The sequence below is a fragment of the Dermacentor silvarum genome, chromosome 3, assembly GCF_013339745.2.
Source record: "Dermacentor silvarum isolate Dsil-2018 chromosome 3, BIME_Dsil_1.4, whole genome shotgun sequence".
NCBI classification, from domain to species: domain Eukaryota; kingdom Metazoa; phylum Arthropoda; class Arachnida; order Ixodida; family Ixodidae; genus Dermacentor; species Dermacentor silvarum.
In genome coordinates this window covers 155,727,507-155,748,274 of record NC_051156.1, presented here as the reverse complement: position 1 = coordinate 155,748,274, position 20,768 = coordinate 155,727,507, and the positions used below count along the sequence as shown (strand labels likewise).

Here is a 20,768-nt window from a genome sequence, read left to right as displayed (position 1 = left end):
GAGCTGTAAAACAAATTCACCGATGATTACGATACTCCCTAATACGATATTTGAGCGCAGTTCTATACGTGTTTTCATTTCGCGAAATTATTGGCTGGCGCGGATAATCTGTCTCGTGCGACAGATTGCAAACGCAGCAATGTGTGGCGCGACTGCCTCGCTAATTGCAAGATCGCGAGAAGCAGCACGTTGGTGACACCTGGGCGCGATTCACGGCAGCCGCCTCAGGCAGACCTCCACTCATGCAGCGCTTTGTTTCTATATATGATATCGTTGGACGTGCTCGCCGCATGCCATCGGTGAACAGACAATCGCGCGCACCCCTGGCGCCAACTCCTAGGAGTCGTCGCCGCAGAGCCCGTCTTGCACGGCACTATGCTTTTTTCTGATGTTTTCGGAATGCCCCTCCTCCTCCGCTGTCTGCCTCGGGCTCTCTTCACTTTCACCCTCTTTCACCCCCCACTGCGCTTCGAGTTCGTTGTTTCATGTCCTCTTTTGAGAGACAGTTATTGCGCTGCACTATAACCCATTCTTTCACCCTTTCCAACAATAAACTCTTCTGTTTCATCCTTCGCTGCGTTCGTTCGCTCGGTTAGTCAGAGGGACGCCGACGCGAAACGCCCGTTATGAAAATGCCTGTTAACGTTATTTAGGTTCCTACCAACTTTCTGTATATTTTACTGACAGTCTAGTTACATTTACATTTGTGTAACATTTGTTCATACACCGTCAAAATACTTTTGTTACTTTTCTTCAAAGAATATTTAAATGCACCGTTAACAGACTTTCTTCTTATTTTTGTATAAAGAATGTTCTAAATACACCGTGAAAAGACGTCCTTTTTACTTTTGGATAAATACAATTTTAAGTACACCGTTAACAGACTCCCTTCTTACTTTTGTATAAAGAACATTGGTTCATACGCCTTTAAAAGATCTCCTTACTACTTCTGTATAAAGAATATTAAGCATGAAGTGCTTTAGCTCCCGTTCTCGGTGACCTTCCAGTGACCTTGGACCAAAAGTCAAAGCCGTTATCCGGTCACTCAAAACGAGAACATGCCGGCAAGTTGCGAGAATCAAAAAGAAATCAGGCAAGTTTGCACTCGGTCGCGCAAAGCTTAGGCACAGTGAAGCTTACTGACTGCTACTGCTATGTATGAACTTCGTTGCCTGCTAGGTCCTAACTTGGTTTAACCTAACTACGCATGTAGGAAGGCATTCTCGAGCGATGTTTTTCCGCGGGATGATAGGAGTGACGTCAAAATCAACGTGGCTTACTCGGCAGCGTCCCCATTAGATTATATGGCAGTCGGGCAAGGTAGAATGACGCCACCAATCGAAGTGCACCGGCCTTGTGCTATCTAGGAGGTGTTGGTCAAGCGCCTCAACGCGATGGCTTGCCGCGAGGAGTTCATAACTAGAAGGACCGCTCAGCGGCGTTCAATTGGACATTAATGCTTGGGCATGGACAACTCATAAGAAGTGCTTAGCTGCCCTCGGATTTGTTTTTTGTGTGTTTGTGTGCGTGTGCAGCGCCAGCGACTCATTCTGGAGTCGACTGGCACGTCGGTCAGCGACTTGTCACGGAACGCGCTTGCGAAAGTAGCGAGGGTCAGCGCCTGAGCACAGAACGTCATGGTGTCTGATCATCGTGTCCTAGACTGTTCTTATGAACCCGGCATAGCCCATGCTTTTTATAAGCACATCAATCGTTTGCAATTACCAATCGTAAACACTGTGCCGCAGCAGCACGTGTGCGCCTTTGTAAACTTGAAGTGGGTTAGCATCCACGGCATTATGAAGCTTACTTGAATAGCGTAGCAGACGATGCTCAATCAAGAGCATCCTCTTTGAGAATGGGTCTGCTGTTGCAGCTCTCGTGCCTCCGATCCGTGACACGGCGCTGACCATCGAATCTGCCAATGCTCCCGTGGTATTACTAATGTCTTGGACAGCTGTGTGAGGTTTGAGGTTGCTTCGGTACTTCTCAATTTTATTACTTTGCTGAATAATTGCGCTATAAGTTCATCAGTTCGCAGATCACGATTGTGCTGCTGTGTGGTATGAACGCTGAGTGTTCGCTTGGTAATTTACAAACGTGAAGTTTAAATACTTTACAAGAATGTTGGAATACCCACGCATGAAGGGTATACGTATCCGTTTAATGACCGTCGTTGCCATGGCAGCCAAACAAATGCAAAGCCTGGTTGCCACCTACTGTATTTTCTCGTGTATAAGATGCGGTGTAATTTTTTCAGAAATATTTCGGTGCGTCACGTAGACCTTAATTTGCAAGGCTTGTAGGCGGACGCCATGTTTTTGTTCTGACGGTGATGATGGGGAGTGGATTGCGGGAACGGCGCGGGCGGCAGCGGGCCACAGCGCGTTTCCGGTTGTCAGTCGCTTCCGATGGCTGGTACCGAAAGCGCTGCAGCCACCTTGTCGCCTCTGAATGACGTTAGGTGTGTCGTCTTTTGTGTGATCACATTTCAGATTACAAAAATTTACAACGGAGATAATTTAGCGAGAGCACCCTGCTGAGTCATCTACTTAAACGGAGCTTCAGCGTCGTCTGCTTCACTGCTGTTGCTACGTCGTGCAGTTGGCCAAGCTATTTTCTGTGAGATCTGCGTAACCACATACGTATTATGGGAGGGGGGGGGGCTTGAGGCACTGTTGAAAGATATTCAGTGACAACTAGTATGCTATAGCTTTTTTTAAATAAGATTACTATATCTGTGCCATCCGCTACTCCGTACATTAATTGTGCTGTATTTCTACCTGCTTTCTTACTTTCTGCTTTGCACGCTGCACGCAGTCGCACGGAGAGCTCTAGCTCCAGCGTTCTTATGTAAGACTGACACGAAGAAAACCCATGAGCAGTATTTCACACTGACAATTAACACACTCACCAACATAACCAATTGGTGGGTCTGTGTAGTGTGCACGAGATAGAAGCATTGCATTTTATATCGCGTGCGCCGCCACTTACAGGCGCTTTATTATTTTCTCCCTCGCAGTCAATATAGAGGACACACGCAATAATTTGCGAATCCACGTACGACATCGCTAGCTGTTGGTGGAACATGCCTTCTGAGGTGGCTGAATAAGAACATCCCACAATTATAGCACTGGAAGCACCACAACAGTGCGTCTTGTATATCAATAAAACAAAGCGCACTGGTGTGACCAATATGCGAGTATTTTTTCGCTAGTAGAAGAAATCTTGCGCGGAAGAATTCTCAGACATCGGCTCTTTTTTTTTCTTTGTAACAGTGGAGCGACCGTTGTCACAGAGGCCAGGGGGAGGGCTCGCCCAGAATGCAGCGCGGCTACCGTCGCTCGGCCAACATGGTCTCCGTGGTGTAGTTGCCTCTGAGATTGGAGGTCAGAGTTACTAGTTGTTATGTTGTATTTCTTTTCAATGCCAGCGTTAGACCCACTGGACTAACGCAATGGATAGGAAAGAGGCATTACATTTTTTTTTTCATTGTTACGTTGGGAAGCCCTACATTTACCGTTAAGATGCACACTTGGCTATCGCTATCTTCAGTCACCTATGCGAGAAGTCTTGTTAAGCAGTCAAGCTATAGTTGTAGTGCTTCCAGCTTCGGGTCACCGTTTCGCCTTTGTATGAATATGAGGCATGTTTCCCGGTTTCAGGCCTTCAGGTACGCGATCCTCGCTCTTGCGTTGGAACCGAGCACCCCAAGCAGCAGCACGAACGCCAGCGACGTGGTTCAAAATGCTTACAATGTCGCGCACAAGTTAATCAGAGGCCGCGACTCTAACCCAGTGCGTGTGCCGGTTGAAGTGGCTGAGCAGTTCGACGGAGGAGGAGGCCTGTGGTGCAACAAATGCTGGTTTTCTGCGCCTAAGCGAAGCGTTGCTTAAAGCTTTATTCTGCTAGAATTTAATGCTCATGAATATTTTGTTTATGCAAAATGCCCAGAAATGGGTGAGTGCGACATTTCGCGATGAGTGTAAAAACGCGCGCAATCATGTTTGATCAAGCGAAGCGAACCAAAATAGGTGGGTCTTATACACAGGCGCGCCTTGCATACCAATTGTTTCTTAGAAAGTCGTGAAAAGTAGTGGGCGCGTTTTATACATAGGTGCGACTTATACGTCGGAAAATACGGTAATCATTTTCGTAGGAAGACATCTACTCTGTGGCGAGGTTCTCATTGCGACAAACGCTGTGAACCGCAAACGAGCACTTACATCTAAACGTGAAGATGAGGGCAAAATAAAAGTATTTCATTCTTACCTTCAATCTCGTATTTCATTATTTCGGAGACGATTACTGCAAGTCTGCTCTTGTCAACACCGTACTTTTGTAGCGTCCTCTCGTAGAAGGTCTGGAGCTTCATAATTGAGCTAATCAAGGCCTCTGTTTTGTATACGGTCCAAGTGTAATACGCATCGTTTAACTCTAACTATGGTAAATAAGAAGAAGCAAAAGCAATTTGACATTATTTGAGTAACGAAAGCGTGGATCTGACACCTACGCCATCCCAACAGACCACTGAGCAATGACACACGTGCAGAAAGTGATATTGAGAAATAGGAACAAAAGTTTATCGCCTGCATTCAAATCAAGTCTTACTTACATAACTCCTCTTCAAAAATCTACCCGACTGCATCGTGGATACTGAGAATAAAAATTGTATTTCATCAAGCACTCTATTGAAAACTCGACGGAAAACGAAGTTGTTTTTGACGCTGGCAGCAGCTGACAGAAACAAATAATTAAAAAAATACAGTTCCCTTTATTTACTTTCTCTGAGGGCGTTGGCCCTACAAAGAGAATGGGTAGTATGAAAACAAAAGTAACACATATTTTAGCAGCACAGTAAGATTACAACCAATTGGCAACAAGGGCTTTCGGGAATTAGTTGGCATTGACGATCGAAAGACTGAAGCTGGGCTGGTGGTTGCAGTCGGCGGTTGTTGTGTTAATTGAAACGCGTGCTAGTACGGCAATATGGCACGTTAATCTTGATGATCGTTTCTCGAAGAAATGTATAATGATGGTAACAAAAAAAAAATCGCGGACGATTGCAATACTCTCTATAATGCGAAATTTGAGCCCAGCTCAAATATTGGCTGGCGATATATTGGCTGGCGCGGACATTCTGTCTCGTGCGGCACGTTGCAAACGGAGCGAAGTGCGGCGCGACTGCCTCGTTAATCTGGAGATCGCGAGAGGCAGCGCGTGGGTGACGCATGGACGCGATTCGCAGCAGCAGCCACGCATACAGACGACGCGTGCCACTCGGGCGCCATCTCGTGGCCATCGTCGCCGCACTGCGCTTTTCTTCTCACGCTTTCTGCTCGCAAGTTGGTAGGGTCTGTTTTTATTTTGCTTTCAAGAAAGTTTGTTTAAAGAAAGCTTTAAAAAGTCGGTATGCTCCGTTCTTACTTTCGTTTCAACAAAAGCTTGTTCAAAGAAAATTTCAACTAAGTGTCGTGTTCTTATTTGCCCAAGTCCTCGACCGCTTAGCGCTGTTACTTTCCAAAACATGAATTACCACCAACTCGCCCAAGTTTACCTTCTAGTACAGATGTTAATAAGGTTGATAGCAAGCTGGAAAGAGTTCTGAAGAAAGGATGTATTTTTGTATGGGTGTGGAATATTTTCGACTACTAGGTTTTTTTTGTAATTCGCACCAGTGCACAATACACGGGCTTTTTTTTGCATTTACTTTAATCGAAATTGGGCGCCGCTGATGGAATTACATCCTGCGACCTCGCGCTTAGCAGCGCCACACACTACCCGCTCAGGTACCATGGCGGGTTGCGACAACACGTGAAACGTTCTTTAAATTAAATTATGGGGTTTTACGTGCCAAAACCACGATCTGATTATCAGGCACGCCGTAGTGGGGACACCGGAAATTTGGACCACCTGGGGTTCTTTAACGCGCACCTAAATCTAAGTACACGGGTGTTTTCGCATTTCGCCCCCATCGAAATGCGATGGGGGCGAAATGCGAAAACACCCGTGTATTTAGATTTAGGTGCACGTTAAAGAACCCCTGTTTTTGTGTTACATGATCTTCTCGTTGAAGTAATATAAAGCAAGAAATAGTGCATGTGGGCGATTGCTTATTTACACAAGCAAATTAGTAGCACGTGGTCAGTGAGTGCAGAAATAACTGTGTCCTCCCTGGGTGGTGGCAGCGCCATATGATGGCGCGACTAACGCGGCTGCTCATGTCTGTCTCCGGGTAACATAGCTTTCCTTGAACGATAACTTCAGATACGGACAAGCTAAAACTCTGGGATATGCAACTGTGGTATTTTGAAGTACTTTCCTTTATCTCATTTCATACCCGTCTGCTGAGCTATTTCTGATAACCCCGCTTTTTGTTCCACGTATTCATGCATGGGATGTTTAGTTTTGATCAAACTCATGTTTACTTTTACTTTCTTGTCATATATTCAATGCATTTCTATGACATTTTACGTTTGCATTCACAGCTGCGACCATATATTACAATTTTATATTCATTCCGTCTCTCCGCCCACGCGCACACATTAAAATGCCGAGCATGTGCAGGGCTAAGAGATAAATGTTAATAAACGTCAAAACACACACACACACACACACACACACACACACACACACACATATATATATATATATATATATATATATATATATATATATATATTCCTGACGATATAACGGTAAGAAATAGAAAGCCGGCCAATCCCACGCACTGTGGGAATCGATGGCATGCGAAGCAATGTGGGTGGAGCCTACCAAGTTAACAAAACGACCATGCATGAGAGCACCAAGACGTAGGCAGATCTTTCATGACCTACATGCCACGCATGCCGTGAGATTCATGTCATGAGTCCTCAGGAGTCCCTTTGGCTAAACGTAAGAGACCTTAAGGCGCAAGCCTTAGCCATGCTCACGACTCGGACTTCGACCATCAACCTTTAGCCTTTTCCTTCACTTAGTACCGCATCCGAACCCATTCCATTAAATTTTGAGTGTTTATCTTTTTTCGCTGAATCATTCTTATTTTTGCTGAGTCATGGTCATGGCTATGACTTCTACCATCATCCTTTAGTGTTTGCTTCACTTAGTACCCACGTCCGAACCCACTTCAGTGGCTTCTGAGTGTTAATCTTTTTTCGCTGAGTCATTGTCATTTTTGCTGTCATGCACATGACTATGATTTCTACTATCATCCTTTAGTGTTTCTTCACTTAGTATCAACGTCCGAATCCATTCCAGTGATTTTTTAGTGTTAAACTTGTCTCGCTAAGGCATTGTCATTTTCGCTCAGTCATGGTCATGACTATGACTTTTACCATCATCCTTTAGTGTTTCCTTCATTTTGTACCCACGTCCGAACCCATTTAAGTAGTTTTTGAGTGTTAATCTTTCTCGCTGCGTCATTGTCATCACCTACATGACACGCATGTCATGACACTTATGTCATGACCTATCACTTATGTTCGTCATACACTCCTGTCGTAATACGCCGATTTTGATACGCACCAAGTTAACGAAACGACCATGAGAGCACCAAGACGTAGACGGCTAGATAGATAGATGGATGAATATATAGACCGATAAATAGCTATGTAGATAGATAAATATATAGAGACACTGGTAAAATGACAAATGTTCGGCAAGACATGCTTCGTATTTACTACTCACCATAATTAAACGCTTGTTGTTGACCATGATCACGTTCTTTAAAGAGAAGGTAAGCAGGACTGGGATGCCGAAGTCGAGAGAGCAGCGCACCAGCATGTCCACCGGGTCAAACGGTTCAGAAGACGTCAGATTATTCAGATCCAGGCCCAGCGATGTCATCCACGCTGCGAGCTCTTTGGTCTGCAATGACGAATAGTTTGTGCCAACCTCCATCCTTGTCCCTATTTGACGCTCGTCTGTTTTTTACACATGGTGTCCCAAATATCCTGCAACGAGCTCTTAAAAGATTTGCACAATGTTGCGCAATAAAAACCAAGTGATGATCGCAGTGGAGCTGCAGCTGCCATCAGAGTGTGTTGTTCATGGTATTGAATTATGTATAGTAAGTTTGAAAGCTTGTGAATTAATTTGTCAATTCTCAAGTTGTCAGTAACTTGTGAACAATATGAGAAATGTTAAATTGGAACGTTTTCAGTAATACGGGGTCATATTTTTAAGTTTCCCAGAATTTTATAAAGAATCGCCTGTTATATGTAATACATCTGCAGTCATTTAGCTGAATTTTTCACAGGCGAACATTATTTGCGGATGGAATTCAAACACATACTTAGCTATTTTAATATCGAATAATTGCCTTCCTACCTAATGTATGACGCATGTTTAAATTTACGAAGTGTAGCCGATGAGTTTGCAAGGCACCACTTGGAATGAATTTTCAAAGTGATACCAAGTTGGAGATATGCGTCATCAAACAAATCAATATGCATGGTTGTTTCACTTACTTTTTTACCAAAAGAATCTTTTATGCATTGAATGACAAAAATAACTGCAGCGTCCCACACTTTAGGAGTAATTTCTTGATACCAGTGCAATCTTGCAGATTTTTTCAAGTTGACACGTCTTACAAACTAACCGGCTATAATTCCTAGATTGCAATATGTGCTGTAAACTATTTAATTAAAAAGGTAATTAACATAACAGTAACAAATACACCTTATTGCAAAGCACTACAAAACAAATTATGAATAATTCTAAGATATAAAATGTTCTAAGTAACCATTCATATTTTATCAATACAAAAATTACTGACGACTGCTTAGCTTTAACATCATCAAATGACAATAGACTTGATCAATTTTGAAGAATCAAAACTTCGTTTACAGATAAACTGTTCGTCGAGCGGGTGTATTAGGATCACCTCTGAAGGTACACCTCTGAAGGTACACCTCTGAAGGTACACCTCTGAAGGTGTACCTCTAGAGGTGTACTTCAGAGGTGTATCCTCTAGGTACACCTCTGAAGTGTACGTCATCAATATGACGAGTTAATCGAGGAATTGCGGAATGTTTCTTCTTGCAGAATAAATATGAACTATTATTTAAATATTATCCTGAACGTTTTCAAGTTTTGTCGCGTGTTGACGAATTCCTTTATTGTACATTAGGCAATATAATATTACCATTTGTTTTATTGTTCGTCGCCAGATGGCAATCCACGCGTTAAAAATTGCAACTACACGAATCAAAGGAAACCATCAGTTGTGCGGAAATTTTCAAAGTTGGTTTTTTATTCTATGATGTCGTCGCACAGGGACATTTTCCTCGGGCCGCACGTCTCGCACCAGCAAAGGGAGGTGCTCGTCTCCTCCAGTTCGTCACACAGCCATTGGATGGTTCCCTTTGACAGACGATAATGACGCTGAAACGCGTCATCTGTCAGCTCTGAAAGCGTGTCTAGCACCTACAGTCATTGACGGGTCCGGGAGAGCAACCCAAGGCAAAGGGTTAGGGGCGCCGTCATGTTTTCATGTGTATGTAGTTGTACCTTAGAGATGGTGAACGCGCGCGCGCGCGCCCCACCCGTGAGTCTCCCGAGGCGGCACGGCCCGCGCGCGCGGACAAGGTCGCAAGCAAACAGCCAAGCCACCGCAGCGGACCCCAAAGCGGACTACCTCTTCGCCGGTTCCACTCATGGCCGACGACGTGTTCGCTTTGAAAATGATTGACAGATGCGTGACGTGTTACAAAATTTGCGGTACCACCCCGCTCTCTCTGACGGTCGCTGACGCTACCACAATTCTGACCAATCACGTGAGAGCAAGCGAACCGGTGCGCTTTCGGAACCGTTATAAGATTCCGCCCCTAGTTCACTGAAGCAGGATAGGTGACTATTTGTCACCAGCCCGTTCTGAAGATTCCAATAAGGAGTCATGATCATCATCATCGTCATAATCATCAACAACAACAGCAACAACGTACTGTGCCACGCGTCAAGGGATGTGAGATGTGCGCCACTTATTCAGGATACCTCTTCGGTACACGTTATGGCGTCTCCTCGCAAGGTACGAATCGCCGCTGAAGAAGCGAATCGTAGAGGAACGTGCGTGGCTACAACCAGGCTTGATTGGGCTCAGCAGACTGCTGTGCAGAGCGCATTACAAGCCGCAGCTAGCCGTCGACGCAGGGCGGACAGTTCAGATCGTTCTTGTCAAAACGAGGCGAAGAGACTTTGTTGCGACGACCCTATTGTGCATGGTGTCGAAATTGGAGGGACTCTTGAGCTGCTCCACCAGCTTACGCTGTGACTGTGCTGCGCAGGCCTGTGACATTTTTTTCTCCTCACCTCATCCGCCGAGCGATTGGGGCTATCCTCAGCCTTCACTTGCTCTACGTCATGATGGGACGTCGTGTCGTCTACTTCCGGTTGTCTTGAAGCCAGCGCGCGAAGCCTCTCCAACCTTTCCGCCAGCAGTCTGGCAGTTGATCCCAAGCGACAGCTATCGAAGTAGCATGCGTGTCGAGCATTCTGTCGCAGCGCCGAGCGTGCACGGTATTACGGTAACCACAGGTGAGCTGGGCCTTTTGACGGATGGGTGGAGGCATAAAATAAAGCTCCTCAACACTGATATTGCATGACTACTACAATTACCGTATTACTATTGTGTATATGGCAGGCATTGCCAAATCCTGACTGCGATATTACCACTGTCGTTAACTAAGAAATGTGTACAATGATTGCATTCTACCGGTCCTAATATATTGGGCAGAAACTTGGAGGTTAACAAAGAAGCTCGAGAACAACTTAAGGACCACACGAAGAGCGATGGAACGAAAAATGTTAGGCCTAACGTTAAGAGTCAGGAAGAGAGTGGTGTGGATCAGATGCAAACGGAGATAGCCAATATTACAGCTGACATTAAGAGAAAGAAATGGAGCTGGGCTGTCCATGTAATGCGTAGGGTAGATAACCGGTGGACGATTAGAGAGACAGAATGGGTGCCAAGAGAAGGGAAGCGCAGTCGAGGACGGCAGAAATCTAGGTGGGGTGATGAAGTTAAAAAATTTGCAGGCCCAAGTGGGAATCAGCTAGCGCAACACAGGGGCAGTTGGAGATCACAGGGAGAGGCCTTCGTCCTGCAGTGGACATAAATATTGGCTGCTGCTGCTGATGATGATGATAATACTACTATTGCTGTGATGAAAGAGCTTTAGCGCAGACTTACGTGTGCGGCCTGATCGGTCTAAGATCGGCGTGGTAGGTCCAGTCACCTGATGGCACAGAGCTTAACCAACCAAACAAGCAGCTAATATCGCTGCAACCAAGTGTAAAACACTTGACACATCTAGAAGAACAACGTGTTCATGGTTACGCTCCTGCCAAAAAATTATACCAGCAGCAAAGTAGAATGCACTTCATTACTGCTATGTAGTTCTGAGTTTAGTTGAGCTCTGTGCCACCAGGTGGCTCCACCGTCCAGGCCATCCACGTTTGCGCCTCCGCTCATCACCTAAAACGACCAGGTCCAGTCAGCTTGCGCCTGCGTTTACCCGAATACCGGACATGCGAAACACTATTGTGGTATATAGTAATGCTTCGGTGTGAAGTGACGGCCGCAAACGCTTCGAAGTTGTTGCCCATTGGATACCGACAACCAGCGCTGCAGCCACTTTGCTCTCATGTTTGCCTTGCAGAAGGATATGATGTCGCAGCTTGATATGTCGCCGATCGTTACGTTTGCAGCCCACAACGCAAGGGCGAACCATGGTGCTCGTAAAACACAGATTGAGACCAACACACACAGTGCAGCTCACGCCAACACGGAGCACGTTGTAACACAAGCGGCGACATTTGCTGTGTATCGAAAGTGGTTGAGTGCAGGGATACATTGTTCTTGTGCCTTCTCTTTCTGTTACTTTCTTTTTTGTAGAAAAAAAATAACTTTCATTTCAGCTATTACGAACAACGTTAGTTCACCATACGGTCAGGAAAAATGTCGATGACGCGCCCTGGGCAGCCAATCGGATAGATCGCCCTACTTACGTCATATGATCAAATCGCGTCACATGGTCAGGGGTATTTGAAACTCAGCAGAGTGGCGTGCTGCCATCAGTAGCGATTTGCCTTTTTGAAACCTTACAATAAATTACACGCTTTACGTGGAGCACTTAAATGAGGCAAATAATGATCAGGAAGACCTACCGTAACTTATCAGTACGTTTGTACAAAATCGTCGAAATAGTTTTAGAGTCCCTTTAGCAGACAGTGTTTTATTTTCTTTTATACTTTCCCTCTAAAACTAAAACGTTTTCCGTATAAATGAACCTATACTTTGCGACTTATTTTTCTTGCGTTACCTAGCGACAGGGCAATGACACGCCACACGCGCAAGATGCATGCGTCATGCGCCGTACACGCCACCGAAGCGAGCGAGCCAGGCTGGCGTGTTCGCGGGTTCGTCTACCCGTCTGTCTTTGTTTTCTGAGGTAGCCTGGTTTCTTGAGCCCCCCGCTTATTCTTGCGTTTCTTTTGCACTTCCACAAGGCACCACTAAGCTAGTGGACACCGGCAAGGTGCAAAATTTTGTGTGGCAGTCTGTGCTGCATTTTAATCAGTTTAGGCTTACGGCACGGCATGGCTCGGTTGTGACGTAGTTAGCAAAAAACGGCTCGGCCGTTGTGGCCAGTTAGTTTTGCGTCTACTGAATCGTACTGGGACATGTTTGGCGAAGCTTTCTATGGGCCTGAACATTATTGAAACTTATTTAGTTACTTTTAATGCACGCTCGCCACACATGGCTTTGTGATGCAGCTAGCGAAATGCAGCTCGGCCGTGGTGACGCAGTTATTTTCGCCTGAACTGCATCTTACGCAGCAAAGTTTGTGACGCTTTTTATGCCCCCACCCCAAAAAAGAAAGAAACATACACCTTTGTTCCGTACTGACATTCGCCGGAAATGCGATGAGCGATTGCCAAGAGTGATAATACGGGAATGTGTTGCCTGCGCCGGTAGAACACGAAAATGATAACGCCGAGTAGCTCAAAAACCAAAAACTTGTAACTCGAAAATTCCGTCTTCTGAACGACTGAACACAGGCTTTACACGCACGCATTTGTCTTGAGTGCGAGTAGAAGGCATTCTGCAAGCATCTACCATGGTCTGGCTGGGAACATGTGCTGTGGCCACCTCTGCGTACGTCACGTTCCATCGCGTCGGCTGATGCCAAGTTGTGTTGAAAACGCGCTGTCGCCGGTGTATTTGTGCTCTTAAAGTGCAGCAAATAAGGTCTAGGAATGGGGGGATGCTTGGAAATCAGATGTTTCCATCATATTTTATGGTATTGCTTCAGATGAGTCGGGTATTTTCTACTCCATGTATATAAAAGTGAATTGATTTTCTCTGTAATGTCGACCATTCCCAACTTTCGCATGTTTAGTTACTACACGCATTATTCCTACAAGGTATAACCCGCCGTGGTTGCTCAGTGGCTATGGTGTTGGGCACTTGAGCACGAGGTCGCGGGATCGAATCCCGGCCACGGCGGCCGCATTTCGGTGGGGGCGAAATGCGAAAACACCCGTGCACTTACATTTAGGTGCACGTTAAAGAACCCCTGGTGGTCCAAATTTCCGGGGTCCCCCACTACGGCGTGCCTCATAATCAGATCTTGGTTTTGGCACGTAAAACCCCATAATTTAATTTTTTTTATTCCTATAAGGTATAACTACCAAACTGACACCTGCTTGTATTTTTCAGCTGACGACGTCCAGTCGAGCTTCGTACGGGAACTACTGCTGCTGCTTACCTGGTGCCGCAACGTTAGATGAATGCACAAAAAAGCCCGGATCGAGCACCTATGTAGAGCAATGTAAGCATTCCCATTTTCCAAGGTATTTTGCGTCTATACTTTACAAAATTGCACGTCGCACAGATTAGATAGATGCTTATAAAGATCGTTCGCAATAATTTTTACTAAATGATCAAACGATTCTGCACGAAGAGCGCGCGTGGTTGAACAGTTGAGGCAAAAAGAAAAAAAAGTCCCCGCCGTTCAGCGTAGCCGGCGTAACACATACCAGCTAGCATTCAAAACGCTCGCACCCAGAAGCGAAACCGGAAGCGTGGTTCAGGTTATAGTGCCAGCCAACGTTACTAGAACCTTTTTCTAATCTAGTAACGGTGGTGCCAGCCACTTGGTGCGCTACCGTGAACTTGGCCGCTGGGCTATATGGGAGTGTCCGCTCTTGTTTAATGTCTTTCTGTATGATATAACTATCAAAGACATGCTAGCTATGTATGTTTCTGCCGACCACCATGAGTGGGACGTCGCTCTGTCTTTCGTAACACTAGCCTATAATTCCCCCGACATTACTCTGCGGGCTTTTCCCAGTTTTATCTCTTTTACGTAGGAAACCCCACGCTGCCATTTGATACGATCCCTACCGCAGTTCTTGACACGTCGTCAGAATACGCCCGTGACGCCAACTTTTCAGCCGTACAGGCGCGCCTGCGCCTTACCGCTTCGAAGAAATAGCAACCTGCCGAAGTTAGCCTGCAGTAAGTCAGATGCCCTCCACCACGATGGTCACTACCACCCTGGTGATATGGTCCTTCTTTGGACACCATCACGGCGAGTTGGAGTGTTGATTTCTCTTTACTCTGGCCTGTACCGTGTTTTGCGCCAAGTGACTGACGTCACATAGGAAATCACGCCTCTCGATTCCACCGTGTCTCGACCTTCCACCGATGTCGTCCACGCCACTCGCCTCAAGCGATGCCACACGGACAATGTAGCAAGCACCGGGACGGCGCCTTCGCCTCCGGGGGCCATTTTACCAAGCACTTCTAGAGACTAAGCTTAGGACAGTACTGAAGACGACAACGCTCGTTGATGTCGCGCGGACTGTCTACTATCTTGTATGCCAGTGAATGCGTTGCAAATACTCTGTAAATATATTTTAAACCACTCTTCTCCCCGTATCAATACCAAGGGCATTTATATTAGCACCAGATGATTTTTGTTGTTTTGAGACTCTATGAGTAGTTATCGGACAATATACATTTATTTACACATTCATTTCCGAAACTGTAGCCTTTTGTGATAAGTGCACCTGTGGAAAGGGGGCGGATGAACACGCACTACGCTGAGAAGTACAGAATTACTTTGAGAGCAGAGGCAAAATTTATACTGCAGCCGAGACAAGCAATGGGGAGCTATGATTAGGCACCTCAAAGTAAAAAATAAAAAAAGTATACAACCTTTAGCCTGCCACTGAACGATTCAAATGAAATGGTACTCTGAACACGTCATTCCTATTTTGTATAATCATGAAGACACTCCTATAATACATTTGCGATATCGTCGGACCCTAATTTCGCATTTCTAGTAGTGCACCTCTTAGATAAATTCAACAAATTATCCGTCTTTCAGCCGAATCAGATAATTTCATTGAATGGGGTTTACTCACTTCTTTTAGCATTCACTCTCGCGTTTCTCACCTCATTCGCGCGCGCGTGCCCTCGCGTGTGTGTGTGTGTGTGTGTTTGTATGTGTGTGTGTGTGTGTGTGCGTGTGTGCGCGCTAATGAAAACCCATCCCATGAAAACTTGTGCCATGCAATCGTCAGACTCCCTTTGATCTTTTGTTACTGCGTCAGCATTATGTGTGGCAAGGTCGACAAAATTGCATGTTTCTGAAGTTTGGGAAGCAGGTCACGCGATAGAGGTTTAATATATATGTGTGTATGCGTGCATACGTGTGTTTGAAGGCGCACGTTTTTATTCATAATCATAAGTTCTATTCGCAGAGACAAGAAAAAAAATGTCACAGTTTCGCCTAAGGGCGAAGCAATGAATGCGATAGCAACACAGCAATGTCATACGAAGTAAGGTGAGCGGCTTTGGTAGCAATATGAATTGTAGTAATCATGAGCTGATTAAATAAGCAGATGTGCTGCGGCGTAAGTAGACCGACATGAAGAGAGACTCGATGACCATGAGAAGGCGCGTGTGAAACGGTGGTGTTGATGAGAAGCGCTTCCCGTGGGCAGCGCGTGCGAAGGGACACACCAGTAGCGCTGCACTGCCGATCCGGGCAGCATTACATGTGTAGCGTGCGTTGGAAAATGCAGCCCGACTATTACTAACTGAATGAACAAGCGTGGTGTGAGCGCGCACAAACAAACATGAAGAGATCACACTGAATGACTGCAGACAACGACTGTCAAAACGCTGGCAGCAAGTGCATAAGCTGCAGCGGGCGAAGGTACGTGCGGTCTATCGCTTCAACAGAAACTGAGCGGCGAATGCACAGTGCATAAAGATCAGAGCCGTGTGGAGATAACAGACGGTGCGGGCGAGCGACGAGCGTGGTTGTTCGCTGAGTAAAAGTGCCCCCCCCCCCGCTCCCTCCGGCGCTGGCTTCCCGCTTCCTTGCTTGCGCGTGGGAGATTGAGTGCGTTCGCTCTCCGTGATAGCGCGCGTCCCCGCACGCTTCCGCTCGGGCATACGGCGCGCGGCGAAGATTTTATTTATACGGAACCTCACGGCGACGCCGACGGCAGAAATCCGGTTGAAGTGTCCATATAATTGCTATGGCAATAAAAAAACTGTCAGCCCTTCCACTGGGGTGGAGATGGAATACCAGCGAAGCTGTACTATGGTGGGAATTGTGTATTTCCAATTATGACAATTAAGCTGTGATGGTGTAATTGGTTATTTGATCTATTAAAGAATGAGAAATATATATGATCCGGTGGTTCTCATTTATTTAGTTACCACAGGGACCATGGCCGTATGGTCGCTACGGTACACCGCCATAGGGTGTACGGCAAAGGTTGGCACGTTCTTCGTAAACACGTCACCAACGCCGCGCGCGTGCGGTGCAAACGCAGGCAAAACGCCGTATCCTGCCGTATTCGGGCCTTGCGCTTGCGCTTGGCCTCTTTGGTCCGATCGTCGTCCGTGGCGTTGGCCCGCCGGCGCCGATGACATTGTTGGCTCTGCTGCCGTTCGCGCCGTATTTGGCCAACGACCTCTTGTTTGGCTAGGGCTTCCGAACCAGTGGACGTGCGCTCTGTTGCGTATGCTCTTTCACGGCGTTTGCGTGCCCATTCGCGCTTCTAGGCACGCAGTCATCGTTGCGTTGTTCCTTTGAACGAACGGCACGCGGCCGGGCCATGGCAAGTCGTAAGGGCAACTGATAAGAGCGCTAGCGCGATGTCTACGTGACGGAACGGCTAAACGCCGCTACCGGCACTGTTAGTGCACGTACACACTAGCGGCAAAACGCGCGGGGCGCACCGCCAGCGGCAAAGCGCAGCAGCGGCAGGGCGGCCACACCAACCGGCGGCGCGCCGCTGCGGCAATCACGTGACAGACTAGACTTCTCTCCCGTTCTCGAACTATCCGGGAGCTGACGCGTGCAGATGACAGTGCGAAACTAGAAACAAGCGGTCAGGGCGGGTCCGCATGGCACCAGTTTCCCGCGCGCACGTCACGGAAGCGGGCCGCTCTCATTGGTCTCCATAGGCGGCACGCGGCAAACCGCAAAAAATCGGTCCAGGAGCGATCCATGCCGCGGCAAGAAAAAACCGTTTCGCGGCTGCTTTCGCGGCGCGCTGCGCGCGTTTTGCCGCTAGTGTGTACGTGCCATTAGGGGAGAGGCGGGCGAGAGCTGAGAAAGAGTCCGCAGAGGCCGGCAGGGCTGCGCGCATGCGCCGCAGTGGGACAGCGGGCCCGCACACGCACAGTCTAGGGTGCCTCGATGCCCTCCTCGCCAACCGCTCTCCCTCCTCTGGGAAGTCGCGTTTGCTCTCCGCCATGCGGTCGCTCCCCGTGAAAGCGCGCGTCCCTCGACCTCGCGCGCTGTCACTGGCACATACATCATACGGCCAATGAGAGCTTTTAGGGGCGAGGCTCCTTAGGGTGTGGGTCTGTCCCTCCTCTGTAGTAGTAGTAGTAGTAGTAGTGGTCGTCGTCGTCATAGTAGGTAGCCACGTCTACTTTTATGAAAAAAAAATTCCTAAAGTTCTGTCCGTAGCGGGGAATCGAACCAGGGACCCGTCGCTTCCGAACGGGCGGCGCTAACCACAACGCCACGAAGCGCACATGGACACACGCACCACGATGACAATAAATACCCAACATTAACGAAAGACTGCGCGTTTCTAACGCCTTTGTGCTAGCGCGTTACGGCCCGTGTAAGAAGCAGGTGTAAGAAGCTGGTGTAAGACGCTGTGGCCTCTCCGCCTTACCCCATATTCATAAACGCTGATGGCGTCGGCAAACGCGGTGCACGTTCCGGCATGTGTAAACGGCTGCGTAAGACGCTGTGGCCTCTCCCCCTTACTAGAGTACTGCACGTTTCTAACGCGTTTGTGCTAACGTCCCCTTAGGCGGGAGATGGTGCAATTATAATGAAGGGCGCTGTTATAAAATAGGAATGACGTCACATATGGCGCATGTCATTGGTGGAAGTCAATCGTTCGATTTAGTGCGGCGAGACTGGGCGAATTACACGGAAGATTCACGGTTTACCGATGATTCCCTCCGGAGCTTAGCCCACTCATCATCATTCACCCCGTGGATATGCGGTGTTTTTTTTTTCTACATCCGGACGCAACCATCGAAGAGTGACCCCTTAACAGCTTCGCGGTAATATGCTCGAGCCAATGAGAGTTTTTCTTATTGCGATAGCAATTATATGGACACTCCAAAGCAGATTTCTGCCGTCGGCGTCGCCGTCGCCGTTGCCGTTGCCGTCGCCGTCGCCGTCGCCGTCGCCGTGAGGTTCCGTATGACGTCAATGGAGATGAAATCGTCGCCGCGCGATGATGATAAGTGGTTCTTGAGGGAAAGGGAAAGGTTGGCGCTATCTTCTGCAGCCCTTGAGGGAGCACGGCTCAGCGCCAATCGCCGCGCGCCGCCGAACGCTGTATGTGCGAGTGAAAGGGCGCGAGGGACGCGCGCTTTCACGGGGAGTAAACGCACGGCGGAGAACAAACGCGCGTTCTGTGCCGTGCTCCATTAAGGGCTGCAGAAGTAGGCGTCTCTTTCCTCCTTTATAATCACCATATATGTAGATCAATCGCGCCTTCTTCTGATGCACGAAAGGCCGTGGCGGGGGGGGGGGGGAGGGGGCGGAAGGGAGCGGACGTTTAGCTGCGGCACCAAGTGCCTATTTATATCAGACGCTCCGTCAACAGTCACCAACGCCGCACGCATTTTGTGCGAACGCGGGCAAAACGCCGACGGCGTCGACAACAGTTCTGCGTGTTGCCGGTGCTGCTGCATGTCCAAGTTTATACAGCTGATAAAGCTACTATCATTACTCCGCATAGCTCTCTACAAATTTGCTATCGCAATTGATGCTTCGCCTTTCAAGCGAAACTGCGACAACTTTTTTTCTACACGCGGACACGATTATAAGAGACTGAGCCCTTAACAGCTTCGCTGTAAAAAGTGTAGGTGAAACTTTCCACGTAGGATCTCCTGTTACGATTCACTTAGAGCGATCATGCCCAGAACACGTGCAAACGCATGGGAAACAACGTGCCGAACGCTCTCGCTCGTCAACATGAACAGACGTGTCCATCGCATGAGTCTGAGAGAATGTGCGAAACCTGCCGTGCCGCCTTGCGGACAGCTCACCCCCGCTGGTGACGTTCAACCCGCTACGGTCACCCACCCTGACTACTTCTTGTTTCCCTGTCCTATAGTGGGGGCAGGATAGGGGGAAAGCGCCCGGATGGTGGAGGGTATAAGAAAGCCAGCAAGCAGCCACGTGGAGAACACTTTTGCTTTTCCCTAGCGTACAGGCGCATGCATGCTGAACGTTTCTTGTATGTTTTCTTTGGAGCACACCGATCACCCGTAACCATGCATTAAACTTGTGTTATTAGTTTTTATGTCGCCACGTCTTCCCTGCCGAGAGTCCTCCGATGGTCAACCTAGTTCGAGCTCAAAGTAGACGCTGTTGAAGGTTCTCCACACCCCGACCCGTAACACTCTCCCCAATTCAATCACGCATCTGTTAAGAAGTAATATTATAGGCCTGGTAATCTGTTAAATGCCTACTTTTTTTGTAACTCTGTCATATATTATGCACTGCTATACAATTCCAAAGTCTTATTCGACCGTATTACTAACAGCACACCTAGGCATACAACAGTCGTGTGTGCGTTTGTGATGCAAAACAGTGGTATTTCCTCGCAATGCAGTAGGCATAGCTGTGGAACGTGCTGCGCTCACCTCGTCACGCTTGGAGTCAACCATCGACAAGCAGGCCTGGAAGAGTGCCGTCGCTTTCTGCCAGGCGGTCTGCCCTGTGGCCGGGACGGTAGTGGCACCAGCAGCAGATTTGGCAATCCGTGGGATTTCGGATGTTATCTGTGCGTGATGGGGGTAAATGCCTATATGGTCTTGTCTTAGGATCACTTCAATGTGTATTTGTTTACCAAGGTATCGAAACAATACGAATAATGGTTAAGTTCGGGTTCAACTTGCTCCGATTTTGTTCCTGTACAGTTCCGGCTAGGAGAAATATCAATTTTTAACTGTCCGCAAACTCGCGTACCGGTTCGGCATGGTCTAAAGAGCACTGCACGGGCTCGGGCTTACCCGAAAGCCCGGGCCCGGCCCGGCCCGCAGGCCGGGCCGGGCCGGGTAGAACAGTTTTTTCATGGGCTTGGGCCGGGCTTGGGCACTGCGTGTGCTTTTTGACCCGGGCCCGGGCCGGGCCCGGGTTTTTTGACGCGGGCCCGGGCCGGGCTCGGGCTTTGTGGTGGTGTGCATTTAACGTGCA

General features: G+C 47.8%; 1 protein-coding gene across 1 annotated transcript in view; it reads right to left on the bottom strand.

The window, feature by feature from the left end:
- The window catches only part of LOC119444923 (neprilysin-1), a 34,226-nt gene extending 26,327 nt beyond the window's left edge, over positions 1–7,899 (bottom strand). The window contains exon 1 of the mRNA XM_037709263.1: positions 7,687–7,899. Coding sequence (XP_037565191.1) covers positions 7,687–7,899 — 213 coding nt within the window. The remainder of the gene's footprint in view (positions 1–7,686) is intronic.
- Positions 7,900–20,768: the final 12,869 nt, after the last annotated feature.